Below are 18,946 nucleotides of genomic sequence, written 5' to 3' on the forward strand. Positions count from 1 at the left end.
TCTTGTGAGAATAATTAAGATCTTCTGTCTTAGCAGGCTTTAACACAATACATTTTCTATATTACCATACTGAACCTTAGCTGTCCAGACCTTACTTCTCATAGATAACTGAAAGTTTTGTTCTTTGATCAGATCTTCTTTGCCCCTCTTCCTATTCCTTCCAACTACCATGCTACTGTTCTCTATGGCTGCTTGTTTTCCTTTTCTTCCTTTGTCTGATCTTGAACCATAAGTTTTCCCAGTCTCCCTCTATAGCCTGCTCCCTATGTCTAATGAGTGACAGCTTTTCCTCTAGTACTGGCAGACACCTCTGACATCCACTTTTCCAGCTCTGACCTCTCCTGACCTTGAGAGCCCTCTGCCCATCATTTTCCTGGGAATCACCAGATACCTGCATGAACTGAGTCACAACTGGTGGTGCTGTTATCCAAAGTAGCTCCCTAGACAGCCTCCTGCCTCTGACACAGACTACTGAGTCAGATCCCTGGACAACCTCCTGCCTCTGACAGTCTGCTGAGTCAGATCCCTAGAAAGCCTTCTGCCTTTGTCTTCCTATGCTTGTGTCTCACAAATCACATGGATTTTCCTTATGCCGCTTACCTGAACTGTTTGCTTCCCACATTATTTCCCCCAAAATTTAAAGTTCAAGTTTTTATTAACATGTTACTAGTCTATAGTCCTTCCTTCATTTTTCCTGTGTCTTTCAATGAGCCATTAGCTCTTACCACACCTATCTACTGTTTCATGATGTAATTTTCCCACTATGTCTACCAGCATATTTAAATAACTTTAAGACTATTCACATTTATGTTCTTAGTACCTACCTCTGTTTAAGACAGGTGCTAAACAGTAACTGTCAGTTATTTAGGTATTGAGTTCGGGAAATGGCTGCTTGGATACCTTTACAGCTCAGCTCACCTACTGGGATGCGGCCTTTTCACTAGAAGTTGTCATGATTTCCCTGTAGGGTCTCTGTACCCGGTCTCTGTGTACATGTCGGATGATAAAAGAGCTCATTTAAACAAGGGCTTTCATTAAGTCAGGCATCATTTTGAGTACTTTATTAACAGTAAGTCCTGGACACCAACAGGGTTGATAACCTGAACAAATCAAAGTTCAAGAAATGGAGCCAGCAAGATGGTTCTGCAGGTAAAAGCACTCACTGTGTGTGTGTGAGCTGGTTAGTTTTTGTCAACTTGGCACAAACTAGAGTCACATAGAAAGAGGGAACCCAATTGAGGGATTGCCTCCATCAGATTGGCCTGTGTGCAATCAGACATTTTCTTGATTGATTGATGTGGCAGGGCCTAGTCCACTGTGGCTGGTGCTGCCCCTGGGCTGGTGGTCCTGATGTATAAGGAATTCAGGCTGAGCAAGCAATGGTTAGCAAGTCAGTAAGCAGCATTTCTCTGTGGTCTCTGCTTCAGTTCCTGCCTCCTACAACGATGTACCATGATCTGAATTTGTAAACCAAATAAATCCTTTCATCCTCAAGTTGCTTTTGTCCAGTGTTTATCACAGCAATCGAAATAGCTAATACACCATGTAAGCCTGATGACCTGAGTTTAGTTCTCAGAACCCACTGTGGAAAGAGAGAATCAACTCTCCAAAGTTGTCCTTTAACTTCCATACATGCGCACGCTCGCACGTGTGTGTGTGTGTGCACACACACAAATAAAAACAATAATGATAATATTAAAAAATAGTTCAATAAGGTTTAAAAATGTTCAGCATTCTCTATTAAGTTATTCTAAAGTATATTTTGTTTCTTTTTGAGCTTTTTGCAAAGCCTGTTAGGAGTTTCACATGTCAAGGGCCCATGATAAGTATATGTTAAAAAAAAAAAAAAACCAACTATCTTGTATCTAAAAATGTCTGATATTCTAGGTCTACATCCTTTTGAAAAGCCATAAACAACAACTATAGACAGTTCATCCTGTTGATGCTTGAGAAGAGGAAAGTAGCCTTCTCAAGAGTCACCAGCATTTCCACACACCTAATGGTTTTCAGGGCATTGCTTCAGCTTTCAGGTCTTTGTAATGTGTTCACCAGGAATGCACTCAGCCATCCTTTCAAACAATTTATGATGATTACACAGTTAAAAGAAAGTTGCTTTTGTTGTAAAATTGCCTTTTATTTTCTCAAATGAAAAAGAGAGTCCCAAACAACAGGTAGGGAAGCTATGGCCGAAGGAGAGAGAAAAATCGGCTTGAACTCATGTCCTCCCTCTGTTCCAGGGAAAGCCCTCTGTTAGATGATTTGACTCAAACTCTTGAAGAAAATGCCTGATTTGGATGTAGAGTTGGAAATCTTCCATTTGTAAACCAAGATTAGTCACTACTTGGAAGATTCTCTAGAATAAACAAGAATAAATGATTTATAAAGAAATAAATTTTATGAATTCTGACTTGTTTAGGCATTTCCTTAACTGTATGTAGGTTTTTTTTTTAGTGACTGCATTTTTTGGAACTGGAAATATAGCTTCTATTAACAGGTAATCTTTTACACTTATTTAGGGGTGTGTGTGTGTGTGTGTGTGTGTGTGTGTGTGTGTCTGTCTGTCTGTCTGTCTGTCTGTGTGCGCATGCCCCCACACTCTCAGGCCAAAAGAGTATCAGATATCCTGGAACTGGAGTGACACTGCTCTGAGCCACCTGATGATTTGGGTCCTTTAGAAGAGCAGCAACTGCTTTTAACTGCTGAACCATCTCTGCAGTCACTTGAGCTTGTTTTTATATTCAATAATAGAGTATATTGGAGTATAATATGGTAATAAAGGGGATTAGCATTCAGCTCTGTTTTGTTTATTCTAGTATGACTCAATTTTAGCAAGAGTTGATTTCAGAGAACTACTGAGCATCCTTTTTTTTTAACAGAATATTCTTTTAAAGTCAAAGTATGAATTCTAAAATCTTTACTCTTTCCTTTATCATTGTCTAGCTTTGACCTTGCCTCTGTGTATTGCTTTCTGACTGTGTTTAGTCCTTTCATGATGGGAGCTCTCATGATGTGGAAGGTTAGTTTTCTGATTTTAATACTTGCGTTAAGTGGTTGGTTTAAAGATTTTTATATTAAGGTTGTGCTCATGTTGCATTAAGTTTGTAAATCATTGTAACAGAAGTACCCTTTCATACTTGGTGCTGATGGAGGCAACCGGTAACCCTACTTCCAGATACCTATCTTTGCTTTACTCTGAAGACTTTTTGACTGTAAAAGACTAAAGATTCTTTTAGCCCAAGAAAATCCTATCAGAGGTAATAAAAGACTGTAGGAGAGCTATGATCAAAACTACAGTGTTGCTAAAGATTATGAAGCTCCCTGACCCCACTGGTCTCCAACCACAGGACAGCCTTTGTGTTCTCATTTTTCCCATGTACCTCGAATTGATCATAACTTTCAACAACTGTGTCATTGAGTACTCTGTCCATCTGATGTGTCAGGTACTAGCTGAGTGCTGACAGTATGAAAGTAGTTATATGTTCCGGTTTCTAGAGATAAAGATTCTGGTAGAATATAGTTCATCTTCTTTATGGTAATGGTATCAGTTGCTTTTCTGTTGCTGTAATAAAGTACCCTGATAAAAAGCAAGTTAGGGAAGAAAGGGTTTGTTTTGGCATACAATTCCAGGGGGACACAGTCTGTCCTGGCAAGGATGGCACAGAAACAAAAGGTCAGCCTTGCAGTCAGGAAGCAGAGAGATCACATTTCATCTGCACACAGGAAACAGGGAGAACAGGAAGTAGAGCCAGACTATAAACTCTTACAGCCTGCCCCCAGTGATGTACTTCTTTCTATAGGAACTTGACTGCCTGAAGGTTAATAACCTTCCAAATAGTATCACCAGCTGGAGACCAAATGTTCAAATACATGAGTCTGTGGGGGAACACTTCTCATTCAAACCACTGTAGTTCTTATACTTATTTACTTCCTTTACTACATTTTCTCTTTTATAATGCTCAGCACATCTTATGTTGTCAGTATGTATTTATTTAAACATTCAGATACATAAATGATAACTGTTGAAAGTGTATATTCTCTTAGTAAGAGTTTTTGTATTGCACCAGTTACACTTATTTTTTTTTTTTACTACACTAATAGAAATGTAATTTAAGAAATGGTAAAAAGACATTGGGCATTTTCTTATATCCCAGTCTCTGTTCTCTATTGAATTGTTTTAAAATATATTAGAGTTTCTTTAATTGTCATTCACATTTTTAATGATGGTTGTTCTTTGTTTAGTCTAAAGACTATGATACTAATTAAACATAAAAAATCAAATTACATCAGTAAATCTTTAATTTCTGTCATAATTTAATAAGCTGTAACAGCATAATGCACTTGACAACTAGTGTTGACTGATGAGTACTGTGGTGATCGCCCTCCTGAACTCTGTTTTATTCATATCTTCTTTGGAGAAGAAGCTTATATAGCCTTGAACATCATTTCTTTTCCATATGCTACCCCCAACTTATGAAGTATAAATTTAATGTTTTGGGAGATATGGGAAGAATATGAGAGGGAACTAGGAGGTATATATGATTGTATTTCATTGTTGCATGTATGAAGTTCTCAAAGAATGAAAAAAATTAAAAACTTGGTTACTGGAAATTAATACTCACATATATTAATAATATTGGCTCTAGATCAATGGTTCGCAGCCTGTGGGTTGCAACCCCATTGGGGGTTGCATATCAGATATCCTGCATATCAGATATTTCATTATGATTCATAACAGCAAAATTACAGTTATGAAGTAGAAGTGAAATAATTTTGTGCTTGAGGGTCACCATAACATGAAGGGGGCACAGCACTAGGAAGGGTGAGAGCCACTGCTCTAGATGATGAACTTTTCAACTACTAAAAATTCTTATGTTTTCTGTTTATGTTTTCAGATGTACTACATTGAGTATAAGTTTATAACAATAGGCAAAATAACATTTTTAAACTCAGAAGAGCAACAATAAAATATCTGAGTCATGTTCATGGTGCTGTAGTATCTAGTAATAAGCTAAGTCCATTGATCTGTATCACATCAACAGGCTCCATAACTGACTTGCTTTAGGCATTCTACTTCATATGCTCTTGGAAGCATGAACATTGTCATGAATCAATAGAATGTGTCAAATAGGGCAAAATGTGTAGAAGATTTCAATTTGGAATACATGTTGATGTTTGCTGTTATTCCTTGTATATTATTTTTGGTTTTTAAATCAGTTTTCACTGTCCCATGTGACAATTTCATGCTTGATCTTTGTTTCCTCTCAACTGGTATATATAAATTATTTGAAAGATTGAAAGTCATTGTGTAAGCAGAAATAGTATTTGCTTCAAACATGTTTCAGGTGTTTGTTACCAGTGACATCATTTGTTGTTCTTTGAAACAGATTTTAATTCCTTTTGTTCTTGTGATGTGTGCTTTTGAAGCAGTTCAGATAACTACACAGCTGTCATCAAGAGGGTAAGATAAATGCGTAAGAAGTCCTGGGTTCCCTCATTTATCATAAATGAGAGAACATTTGAAAATATTTCATGTGATTGCTATTCAAAGTTTGTAAAACAAATTGCTTATTTTAAAATACAGAAAAAATCTAAAGTTTTCCACTTTTAGATTTCAGTTGTCATTAGAGGAAACTGGATAAGGCCTTTAGCAAACAAATATGCTTTCTCTGTTATAAAACATTAGAATCTTATTCAAGCTACTAAAGATTCTCTCTAGAAAAACATAATTTTTAAATGCTGTAGTTAATTATTCATCTGTTATAGGTATAATAACACCTACAAAAAATGAAGGGCTATCATTACAATTTCTTTTGTCTTATTTCTTAAAAATGTATTAAACATATTTGCTAGCACTATTTCATTTTATATGAGTTGACATTAACTTTTCTGTATATCAATAATTTGCAAAAATAGACATTGGCAAATGAGTGAGAAAGATTCTGAGTTTTGAGATATTTCTTGAGCAGTCAGTCTTCAGCATTCAAGGTTCTGAAAGAAAGTTGTTAGCCAAGTATTTGCTTTTTTTAACCCATAAAATTACCTCATCAGCACAGCGTCTCTGAAAAACACTTATAAATAGGACTTTTATAAGTGAATCAAGTTGGCACAGTCAATGCTAAAAGGATGAATACTATTAACATAAATTTGCATGTTTTCTTGATGAGCGTAAGCTAGAACTCGGGTTTGCATTCTAGTATGTATACACCATAATTTTTTTTTAAAGATTTCCTTCTACTGTTTAGAAATAGTGAAAATCTTATTTCTAGTTCAAAGAAAATAATCTTTCAAGATATTTACATGAATTTAATAGTGAAAACATATACTCCTTATCAGTATCATACAGTTGACAGTTGCTTAGATGTAATAAAAATTAGTAAATAATACTAATGTGCTTTCCTGCATCTCTGCTAGTAGGCACATTTTTCAGGAGGAATTTTAATTAAGCCTTGTGTAAGAAGAATGGGACAATAGGATAAAAACAGAAAACTCACTGATGTGTGTGACTATAGACATATATTTGTGTGCCTGTGTGTGGTCATTCTGCCTTGAGACTAATGTAGTGAAATCCCAAACACAGACAGAGGCCTGAGGCAGAGGTAGCAATGTCAAAAGCTTTTAAAAAAATCTTCTCGTTTGACCTTTAAGCCCTTGAAAAGCATTGACATTTTCCCTGTGTATCAGAAGCTCCAAATGTTTAATCCATTGACTCAGTGATTCCATTTTCCTGTTAAAAGGTAGATTTGCATCTTCTTTTTTACCTAACTCATCAAGGAAGACAGGCTACGGCTTCCCTCATTGCTTATTTGCTTCTTAACTCCTGTTCATGGCTTGCCCTTCTGAATGTATTCACAGAGACATTTTGTTTCTGTTGCTAAAATCTTAGAATTTTTAAAAGTCTGGGGCATAAAGGGAGCTTTGTTTACATTCTGGTTGTTTATTATACCCGCACTGCCAAGGCTTAAGTTGAACACAGCACACTAATGTGATGGTTCTACCTGCATTTCTTCTTACCCACTCCTTAAAATACGTATTAGATAAAGTGAGGTAGAAAAGTCGTATTAGCATTGTTTTATTTTACATAACTTAAAATGAACTTTTCTAATTGTCATTTTGTAGCCAGAAGTTTTCCTGTGTCCCGCCCAGGCTATAGTTACTCTGACCCAAGTAAACACACAGAGGCTTATATTAATTAAAACTGCTCAGCCATTAGCTCAGGCTTTCTCCTAACTAGCTCATACACTTAAACTCAGCCCATTTCTGTTAATCTGTATGTTGCCACATTTTCTGTGGCTTTACCTGTGTGCCATTACATGCTGCTCCCTGGACATCAGGCCGGTGTCTCCTGACTCAGCCTTCCTCTTCCCAGAATTCTCCATGTCTTCTTATCCCACCTATACTTTCTACCTGGCTACTGGTCAATCAGCATTTTATTTATCAACCAATCAGAGCAACACATTCACAGCATACGGAGCAACATCACCTGTAGACGAATTTCTATGGCTGTGGGACTGGCAGATGAGACAGATTTGTCCCAACTGTTGGCCGCCTGGGACATAGGAAAACTTCAGCTACAATCACCCATCATCATTTACTTGTCTTATTCCTCATTCTATAACTTAGCTCCTCATAAAGCCTTGTACATTTTGGGCAGAGGCCAAAAGGACATGTGGGTGTGAAGGTTACCTGACAAATGATGGACTAAGATTGCTTTGGGCTGTGAGCAGTAAAACTAGGAGTAAACATGCTTTCTGTTGTGGGGAGTCTACTTGGTACCATCTACAGCTGAGCTTTCCACCCTTCCATTCTTATGTCTTGCCTTATCTTCCTGAGTTACCTGAGGATATTGTTCACAATTAGGTTCTAATTTATTTGAAAGCTATACCTATGACATTGTATGTAATTTTTCCTTTATTTTTCAGGCTTTTCCTCATTGTTCTTGTCATATCAGACATCATGGCTTTGGTAAGGCACTTACTTACATGGGTATAAGTCAGATCGAGAAACTAAGTTCTGTGTCCTTTCAGTTAGGAGAAATATGAATACATTTCTGTACATGAAATCTATATACAGAGTTCTAAGTGACAGCACTTTACACAGATACACTACTTTTTATATTACTAATAACAAACCTTTTAAGCTGTCAAATTTTTTTCTTATTACTTGATTTATTCAGGCTGTCATTTTATACTTGTTCTTTCAGGCTGTTCTCTTTATTTGTGTTTGAAATGAACCTTTCATAGTTTAACAGAAGAAGCCAGTTTCAGATTTAGATAATGCATCACTCATTTAAATACTGATTTTTAGTCCTCTCAGATTAAGAAAGAGAAAAAAAGGAGTGAGTGAAGGAATGAAATACAGCTTTATCAATTGGGAAATGTTATCAGTTAATAGTTATAACCAATGAATTCTAAATAAGATAATCTCCTTGTATATAATATATTAACAAAAAGAATGAATTTGTTTTGAGTATTTGGGGGAATTGCAATACCTACTCTCAGGTTTGATAATTCTCTAGAAGGCATCATTGAATTGCTGAATCCTGTTATAGTCTTAGTTCTGGTTTATGAAAGTGAGATCATACAAATAAGTCAGCCAAAGGAGTTTCTGTGTCGAGTAGAATGAAGAGTTCTCCTGTTCGTTCCAGTGGAGTGAGGACAGCGTTTTCCCTCAGCAGTGCGACAATACACATGGAACATTGCCAGCCTAGGCTTTCCTTTCCTTTTTGATGGGTTTTGGTCAACACAGCACACTTGACTGATCATCAATCTCCAGTCCTTCCAAGAGTAGAAATCAGACCATGTAGCCCAAAGATCCCAGCATAAGTCGTATTTTTAGATTGGTAACCAGTGCCTCAGGCAGAATGCTTCATTAGCCATTCCAAGGCCTGGAAATCAGCTCCCAGTAGCTGAGAGCCCTGACTCTTAAGGTATGATTAATACCTGACTATAGATCTACTAAGTAATTTCTCAAATCTGATTGCTGACCACTCGATTTAAATGAGAGCATTTTTGTGTTTTGTTCAACTAAATATCTAGTATATTTCTCAAATTGATCACATATAATGTTAGAACAAAATCAACATTCACAAAATGACAAATAGGCAAGAATAGATGAGAACTGGATGATTCTGGTTGATTTTGTATGAAGAATCGGGTCACTCAGTTTAAGTTGCCAAACTGTTTCTGATCCACCTTTATTGACTGACATAATTTTATATCCCTCTTCCTTGTTTTCCTTAAACCAGCATCACTTTGAACCTACTAAATTTGGTCTGGGTTCTTGGTATTTAACAAGCCATTCCCTTTGCCCAGAAACAACTTCCTCATCTGTCTCTCTGATTTTGTCTTTATCTAATTCCTGCTTTTCACTTAGATTTCACGTTCCTCTGTTTCTGTATCTCTCAATACACATGCATACACATACATTTACACACCTAATAATTTGAACCATCACTAGATGATGCATCTTGTGAGGAAATTATCTCTAGACCCTGGCAATGACTTATTAATTCATAGTAGACAGCATCAGCGGAATGTTTGTTGACCAGATGATGTGCCTTCAGTTGAATCTTGGGCATTTTTAATATTTTTATTAGAGTTGGGTGGTTTTATTTCTTATTATTCACAAACATCACTTTGTATTGATTTTATTTAATCTTAATTCCATTTGTAGCATTGTTTATTTTAATACAAGTAGAAGTTACAGTTAAGGGCATATTCTTGTGGATTCTGGGTAGAAAATGATGTGTCAAATATTCACCCATAAAACAACTTTGTTTCTAGATTGAAACTAAGTAGTTTTTGTTTTTAATTGGGTCATATTGTATTGTCTTTTACAGCATTTTTTCTTCTTGATCAAGGATTCTGGTAGCTGGCTTGATATTGGAACCAGGTATTGTACATAGTCACATTGACTTCTTAAAAGTGTCTTGGTACGGGTGCCAATATGACTTCAGGCAAATACAAGAAGTAACATAGATTTTAAGACTCTGAGATGAGACACCATTTTCTAATTCTTGGTATGAACATGCTGGCATGTATTCTCATGGGATACTGTGGGAGAGGAGGATGGATGTTTAGTCTGGAGAGAACTGGGGCAGCAGGAAGATATAAGAGGGACTCATGAATATGTAGTCTCAAAGTAACTTCAATGCCCTTGTGTGTTCTTATAATCTCACAACTGCATCTTGGAAAATAAGGCTCTTCAGACTGACTGTGAATTTTATGTGTTGGTTTAAATTTCATGCCATCCCTATCTGCCTTTTAGAAGCTTTAGGAGACACTGTGACACACTGTCATTTAAAGCATAATCTGAGCAAGTCAGTTTCCTCTCTTTCCTGTAATATCACTTGCAGTAATCTGGTAAAGTTCTTCTTTCTGAGAAGGCAAAGTTGATCCTCCCATCATTTCCTCCCAAATGGATTCTGAGACAGAATATGTTTTTATAAGCCAGTTCTATTTTATTTTGTTAATATTCAGTCACACTTTGAGCTTCTGGGAATTTGAGTTTATGTAAGACTGTGCATTAGACATTTCTCTCAAAGCTCCCAGCTGGTACCTGCCTGCCTTTCCAGGTACATTGGCTGTCCTCAGACCTGGGATCTGATGTGAATCTACATAAAAATCTGGGCCTAATGACTGGTTTTTAATGCACACATGAGCAACACTAATTGAACTTAGTGGGTCATAAAAAGGAAATGGATTTGAATTTAGGAGAGAGAGGTAAGGGAGAAGGGAAGAATAGAAGGAGGGAAATGTGAATATATATGATCATATTTCATTATATACAAATATGGAAAAAGCAAAAAAGCCTAACAGAGTGACATGTCCCTATAATCCCAGTGATGGGGAGGCAGAACTGGAAGATCCCGGGGACTTGCTGGGCAATTAATCTTATGGAATCCATGAGTTCCAGGTTCAGTGTAAGAGCCTATCTCAAAAAATACAGTGGAGAACAATAGAGGAAGACATCCAACACCAACCTCTGGCATCTGCACATACTCACATATATATACACACGTACCCACATGTACACGAACATATGCACATGCATACCACATACACAGAGACACAATTACACACACATGCACACATACACACACACACACACACACACACACAGATATCTAGCTCTATGACATGGCTACTCAATTTCTAGGTATTTATCTAAGAGAAAGAAAAATGTGCACAGAATGATTTGTATAGGAATTTTTATAGCAGCTTCATTCATAACAAACTACATTTCTGTGCACATGAATGGATAATTAGATTCAGCTGCAATTAAACAGTAGACAGCTACTTGCCAGTGAAAACAAATGAATGATAAATTGACTCAGCCTTATAGACAGATCTTAGAACTGCAGTGAATGAAAGTAACCAGTTATGCAGGGGTATATAATGTGTTGTTTCTGCTTACATAAAATTCTAATCTATAGTTCGAGAAAGCTAACCAATAGTTGTGGAGGTCTGATGAATGTGGGGTTGATACAGAAGAGCATGTGGGAACTTCTGTGGGGATGAAAATGTTGCAGATGTCCTGACAATGATGGTGGTCATATGGTGTACAAATTGTCAAATCTCAGCTAATTGGGCACTTAAAATAGTTATATTTTCTCACATGGAACTTTTATCTTAATTGATAAAGAATAATGGAACTAAGATATCTATCTGAAATTGAAATGAACATACATAATGTAAGTTAAATCCTCTTCTCTCCTAGCAGGGTCTTAAATTCTTTTTAATTGATGTTCAATAAACAGAAGCATAAAGATACTAATTCATGCTAGGGAGATCACTACCTTCTAGAAGATATACTGAGAGAATTAGAATTGCTGTTCTGAGAAGTGAGAAAGAAGGATTGAGATCTTTACTGTTGACTGTTTTTCTCATTCTGTTTCCTGGTGCTCCATTTCCTGGTGGAAATGGAAAGGAGAGTGCTTAGATGGCAATAGAGTCAAGAAGGAGAAATCTGTATCTGGGTCACTCCTTGAAGCTTAATTAGAAAGGGAGAAAACATGCAGCATTTGCATGGGGATGCCTTGCACATATTAGGGAGTGTGAGGAATATTATAGTTGGAAGGAGTGAGCATCCCTGAGACCATCCAATCCAATTATACCCTGTCAGAGTAAGTTTCTGAAGGCAAGTTGAGGAGTCCAAGTGGAGTGCTGAGAAATGCCCATGACTCAGAGTAGGGTTGTACATTGCAATTCACACCCCATCTACCCATAGTTGGTCATTTGGTGTCTGGATTCTTAAAGGCAGTATAATGACTGTTCAGAAGCCAGGAGTCTATCTAGCACAGACCAAGTAAAAATAACAAAGCACTCATACGTGAGTAGAAAGTCTAGGATGTCAGTCAGAGGATTTCACTGAGTCACACTTCACTAAAATAGACTAAACTTACATTGTGCTCTGTTATTTGCAGTGTCTCCCAACAGATTATGTCGTGTACTTTTCATCCCAACACAGAGAAGTAGGTGTTAACTTTTACCCGGCAGATGAATTTACTGCCTGCATCTGACACTGCTACCCTGGGGAGATTGCAATTGACTCATGTTACAGTGCCCATAAGTAGTTGAGCTTAGTGGCAACACGTTGATGGTAGAGGATCTGGTTTTCTCACTGTCCCATCTCTGTCTGGACTTAAAGAGGATTTTCCAGAGGTTGTGTTTTATAACAAAATAAGCATATTTTACAAAACCAAACAAACAAAAATGGGACTCTTGAGCTAGCTGTGGTGGCCATCCCAACTACTGAGGACCCTGTGGTTTGAAAATTGCAACTCTGGCACCAGCTTCCACTAAAACTGTGGATTAGAACTGAGTGAATGGGGCTGCAGATGCTAGCTCGGTGTTAGGATACTTGTAGCATGCATAGGACTTGGTTCATGCCCCAGAGCTGTTTAGAAAAAGGTGGCTTTATATCTAATGGTGTTTGTAATTTACAGAGGGACCATTCACAGTGAAGTTTTGAGTTATATAAATTAGGGGTTTAAATGGGAAAGAATAGCATACCTGGATCGTAGAGTGATGCTGGTTTTGGTTTGGAGGAACCTCTGTACTGATTTCCTTAATGACTATATTAAATTATCTTTCTATGAACAGTATATAGAGAAAACTTTCCCCTCACCTCCTCACTAATTTTTTGTCTCCTCGATGAAAACTGCTCTGATGAGGATAGAATCTCAATGCTGTTTTGCATTTCCCTAGTGGCCATTGTTGCTGAACAGTTACCGCAGTTACATTATTCTTTTGAGCTGCCTTTGCAGTTCACGTACCTGTGTACTGATTGCATTACTTGTTCTTTCCGTGTTGATTGTTGATTTCTTCTTGTGTTCTGGATAATACTCTGTTGGCAGAAAAGCTGGTGAGGATTTTCTCCCACTCTGTAGGCTTTCTCTTTATTCTCATCTTTCCTTTGCTTTGCAGAAGCTTTTGAATTGGCTGCAAGCCCATTTGTTGATTTTTGTGTATTATTTCCTGAGCTCTACAGTCCTTCTCTATTCCTAAAGCCAGAAGTGTTTTCCCTGCATTTTCCATTGGTAGTGTCAGTGTTCCAGGTCTTGCATTAAACTCTTTGGCCCATTTGGAGTTAACTTTTGTCCAGAATAATAGAGAGAGATTTAATTTCAGTCTTCTGCATAATGATATCTGGTTCCATTTGTTTAAAGACTGTCAGTTGAAACATGGTCCAAGAATGGAGTCGTGAGAGGGGACTGAGTGCTTTTGAGAAAACTCCAAGAGAAGAAGACAACAGTCTTGTAATCTCAGTTTCTATAAAAACGGCATTGAGCTGGATGGTGGTGGCACGTGCCTTAATCCCAACACTCAGGAGGCAGAGACAGGCAGATTTCTGTGAGTTGGAGGCCAGACTGGTCTACAGGAGAATTCCAGAACCAGAGCTGTTACACAGAGCTGTTTGGTCTGGAAAAACAAAAACAAACAAAAGAACCTGTTGTTGTTTTTGCTCTTTTGAGGGCCCTGCTACCCAGCTCCCAAATAAATAACACATAGAGGCTTATTCTTTCCATGGCTGGCTGTGTAGCTGGGTGGCTGGCCCCCGTGTGGCCCTCATTCTCTGGCTCCTAGCTCTCTCCTCCCAGTTTTCTCCTATATATACTCTCTGCCTGCCAGTCCCACCTATCTTTTCTCCTGCCCTGCTATTGGCCATTCAGTTCTTTATTAGACCATCAGGTGTTTTACACAGACACAGTAACACAGCTTCATAGAGTTAAACAAATATAACATAAAGAAAAGTAACATACCTTAAAATAATATTCTACTACAAAACCCCACAGAATTATTCTTGGAATATGTTTTTGTGCTCTTTCCAGGTGTCAGGAATAGGACTGAGTTTACATTATTCCTTACAACTGGCTATTGTCATTTGTTTATATGCATGCATGGAAAAAACATGTTTTTGCCATGTGTAGCTTGTTCTTGTGATTATATACAAGTTAAACTCATGAGAACTGTACTCAGGTGATAAATTGTCTAATGCTCTGAATAAAGTTGGCTTTAAAGTATGAGATTTTAATCTCCCTCATCTTTAGGAGAACCACGTCCAACTGCCAGCTAGAGTGGTAAACAGCTGTCTTTTCTGTAATGTGTGTTTTTAGCATCTATTAAGAATTAGAAATCTAGAATTATATGGGCCTATTTCTGAATCCGCTATTCCATTCCATTAGTCTGTTTTTATGCAAATGTCATGCTTAGAAAAATACAACTATAGCTTTGTTGTATTGTGAAGTTCAATACTCATATGTTCCTTCTTTTTATATCTTCAGAACTTTTCACTGTGTATAAGTGAAACTCTGTGTTCATTGAACACCAGCTCTCCATATTCCTCTCTCCCAGGAGCTGGCCAACACTATTCTGCTTATTTCTCTGAATTTGAAAGCTCTGGTTCCCTCATAATGAGCATTTTTTTATTTCTTTGTTGGACATTGTATATCTTCTTAGGCAAAAGTGTCTATTCAAGTCATTCTTCCTTTTTTAAAATGGGTTATGTGGTTGAATTGTTGAACTTTCTGTATTTTGGATATTAACCTCTTATTGGATATATGATTTGCAAAATTTCCTCCTAGTCTATGGTTCCTGTGTCACTCTGTTGATTATGTAGGTTTTCACTCTCTCATGGGATGGCTTCAAACTCATGAGCCTCCTTGCCTTATACACTGGGTCTGGCTTGATAAAGTTCAATTCATTTATTTTCACTTTTGCTCTCTGTGTTTGCTTGATACTTTTTTTTTTTAAAGGGCCCTTGCAAAACTTGGGTTTCACATCTCTGGTGATGCTTTTCTTGGCACTTGTGTGGAATTTCCAACCTTGTTCTTTGCATTTTTTTAAAACTTGCCATTATGGGAATATAGTTTTCATCCAAACACAAAACGTAGAGAAAAAGGAGAATGCAGAGGCATAAACCAGAGACCACAAAGGAAGCAGAACAGCACCTGGCACACATGGCTGGAAAGATTCTGTGGGTCCTGGTTTCAGCACTCTTAATGGGTTAAATTCACATTAACATATTACATAATTAGTGGCATGCATGGCTAAGTACCTTCTGGTGGTTCCTTTTAAAGTGGGAGCAGTACTGTACTCATGGTGACATATGTTCACGCTTGCTTGGGACAGGCCTCATAGAGCTTGTTGTCCTTGATCATCATTACATCTCTGACTACACACCTAACAATCCAAAGTAGATGGCTCCAAAGATTGTCATTCCTCACCAGGCCGAGACTCCCTGCTGGAGCAGAGACCACACCAACCTCCAGAACTTCAGATACAGGAAATAGAAACTGAAGCATCACCAACAGAGTAGGAAATGGATGAGAGAATCTCAGGCAATGAAGATACAGTAGAAGAAATAGATACCATTAGTCAAAGAAAAAGTTAAATCTAAAATGTTCCTGACATAAAACATCTAGGAAATCTGGGACACTATGAAAAGACCAAACCTAAGAATGATAGGAATAGAAGAAGGAGAAAAATCCTAGTTCAAAGGCCCAGAAATTACTTTTAACAAAATCATACAAGTAAAATTTCCTAACTTAAAGGACGGTATGCCTATAAAGTATAAGAAACTTGTAGAATACAAAATAGATTGGACCAGAAAAGAAAGTCCCCTTGCCACATAATCAAAACACTAAAAATACAGAACAAATGATATTAAAAGCTGCAAGGGGAAAAGGCCAAGTAACATATAAAGGAAAACTTATTAGAATTATCCCTGACTTCTCAATAGAGACTTTAAAAGCCAAAAGAGTCTGGACAGATGGGCTGCAGACTCTAAGAGGCCACAGATGCCAGTGCAGACTATTTACCCAGCATAACTATCAATCACAATAAATGAAGATAACAAGATAGTCCCTGACAAAGTCAAATTGAAACTATCCACAAGTCCATCCCTACAGAAGGTATTCTAATGCCAACCAAAGGAGGTAAATTACACCCATGAAAACAGGAAATAAATAGTCTCACACTTGCAAAACCAAAAGAAGGGAAACACACACACACACAACACGGCACCACTACTAATAACAAAATAACAGGAATTAACAATCATTGATCATTAAAATCTCTCAGTATCAATGGACTCAATTCCCCAATAAAAAAACACAGGTTAACAGAATGGATGTGAAAACAGGACCCATCCTTCTGCTGCATACAACAAATACACCTCAACATCAAAGACAGACATTACCTCAGAGTAAAAGGTTGGAAAAAGATTTTCTAATCAAACAGACTTAAGAAGCAAGCTGGTGTAGCTATCATAATATCTGGCAAAATAGACTTCAAACCAAAATTAGTCAAATAGATGGAAAAGGATACTTTATAATCACCTGGAAAAAAAATCCACCAAGATGACTTTTTAATTCTTAGTATCTATGCTCCAAACACAAGGGCACCCATATTTGTAAAAGAAATATTACTAAAGTTTAAATCACACATCGAACCTCACACATTAATAGTGGAAGACTTCAATATTCCACTCTTACCAATAGACAGTTCATCCAGACAAAAACTAAACAGAGCAAAGATGTAGCTAACAGATGTTATGAGCCAAGTGGACTTAACAGATATCTACAGAACATTTCACCCAAACACAAAAGAATATACCTCCTTTCTTAGCACTTCATGGAAGTTTCTCCAAAATTGACAACATACTCGGACACAAATCAGTCTTAATAGATGCAAGGAAATTGAAATAACCCCCTATATCCTATCAGACAACCATGGATGATAGTTGGATTTCAACTAAACATAAAGTGTACAAACTCATGGAAATGGAATAACTGTCTACTAGATAACTACTGTGTCAAGGCAGAAATAAAGATATTAAATACTTCCTAGATTTCAATGAAAATGAATGCACAGCATACCCAAAATTATGGGACACAATGAAAGTCATGCTATGAGGAAAGTAGCACTAACTGCCTACATAAAGAAATTGGAGGCCGGGCGGTGGTGGCGCACACCTTTAATCCCAGCACTCGGGAGGCAGAGCCAGGCGGATCTCTGTGAGTTCGAGGCCAGCCTGGGCTACCAAGTGAGTTCCAGGAGAGGCGCAAAGCTACACAGAGAAACCCTGTCTCGAAAAACCAAAAAAAAAAAAAAAAAAAAAAAGAAATTGGAGAAATCTCATACTAGCAACATAAGAGCACATCTGAAATCTCTAAAACAAAAAGAAACAAACACACCAAAGAAGAGTAGATGGGAAGAAATAATCAAACTGAGGGCTGAAATCAGTAAAATAGAAACAGAGAAGAATACAAAGAATTGATGAACCAAAGAGTTGGGTCTTTAAGAAAATCAACAAGATAGACAAACTCTTATTCAAACTAACTAAAAGATACAGAGAGAATATCCAAATTAGCAAAGTCAGAAATGAAAGGGGGACATAACAGACACAAAGGAAACCCACAGGATCCTTAATTCATTCTTTAAGAACCTGTACTCTACAAAAGTGGAAAATCTAAAAGAAATCGATAATTTTCTCAATAGACACCACTTACCAAAGTTAAATCAAGAACAGGTAAACAATTTAAATAAAGTCTATCAATCAAAACAAGCTCAAGGCCAGATGGTTTCAGTGCCGAATTCTACCAGACTTTCAAAAAGAGCTAATGCAAATACTCAAATTATTCCACAAAATAAAATCATAAACATTGCCAGCTGGAGCTCCACCTGTTCAGATTAAAGGAAGAATCAGTAGATGGCAGTGTAAGAACACATTAAACAATATAAAGAGCAATACGGCACCACCAGAACCTACTGATCCTACAACAAGAAGACCTGAACATCCCAAAGCAGATGATCCAGAAGAAAACAACCTTAAAAACAACTTTATGAAGATGACAGAGAACCTAAAAGAAAAAATGAAAATTTTTCTTAAATGTAGGAAAAGACAAAAATTGGAGGAAATCAAGAAATCTCTTAAAGTCAAGAAACCCAAGAAAAACAATCACACAGGTGAAGGAAACAGTTCAAGACTTGAAAATTGAAATAGAGGCAATAAAAAAAAATCACAAACTGAGGGAATTCAGGAAAAGGAAAATCTGAGTAAACAAACAGAAACTACAGTTGCAAGCATAACCAACAATAAATGAATGAGAGAATCTCAGGTGTTGAGGATATGGTAGAGGAAATAGATTCATCAGTCATAGAAAGAAAATGTTAAATTCAGCAAATTCTTAACACAAAACATCCAGGAAATCTGGGACACCATGAAAAGACCAAACCTAAGAATAATAGAGACAGAAGAAGGAGAAGAATTCCAGCTCAAAGGCACAGAAAATATATTCAACAAAATTATAGAAGAAAAGTTTACCAACCTAAAGAAAGACATTCCTATGAAGGTACAAGAAACATACAGAACACCAAATAGACTGGACCACAAAAAAAAAAAAAAAGCTCCTCATCAAAACACTAAACATACAGAATAAAGA

General features: G+C 37.1%; 1 protein-coding gene across 5 annotated transcripts in view; it reads left to right on the plus strand.

Moving 5' to 3' along the window:
- The window catches only part of Pign (phosphatidylinositol glycan anchor biosynthesis class N), a 177,403-nt gene that overhangs the window by 98,995 nt on the left and 59,462 nt on the right, over positions 1-18,946 (plus strand). For all 5 annotated transcript variants that reach the window (XR_008217785.1, XM_052736493.1, XM_052736492.1 and 2 more), the window contains 5 exons: positions 2,439-2,494; positions 2,941-3,016; positions 5,385-5,458; positions 7,920-7,962; positions 9,839-9,891. Coding sequence is in view for 4 of the 5 variants with exons in the window: in XM_052736493.1 (XP_052592453.1) it covers positions 2,439-2,494; positions 2,941-3,016; positions 5,385-5,458; positions 7,920-7,962; positions 9,839-9,891 (302 nt within the window). In the remaining variant the exon portion in view is untranslated. The remainder of the gene's footprint in view (positions 1-2,438; positions 2,495-2,940; positions 3,017-5,384; positions 5,459-7,919; positions 7,963-9,838; positions 9,892-18,946) is intronic.

This window comes from Peromyscus californicus, unplaced genomic scaffold (genome assembly GCF_007827085.1).
Source record: "Peromyscus californicus insignis strain IS unplaced genomic scaffold, ASM782708v3 Scaffold_14__1_contigs__length_90479793_seg_1, whole genome shotgun sequence".
NCBI classification, from domain to species: domain Eukaryota; kingdom Metazoa; phylum Chordata; class Mammalia; order Rodentia; family Cricetidae; genus Peromyscus; species Peromyscus californicus.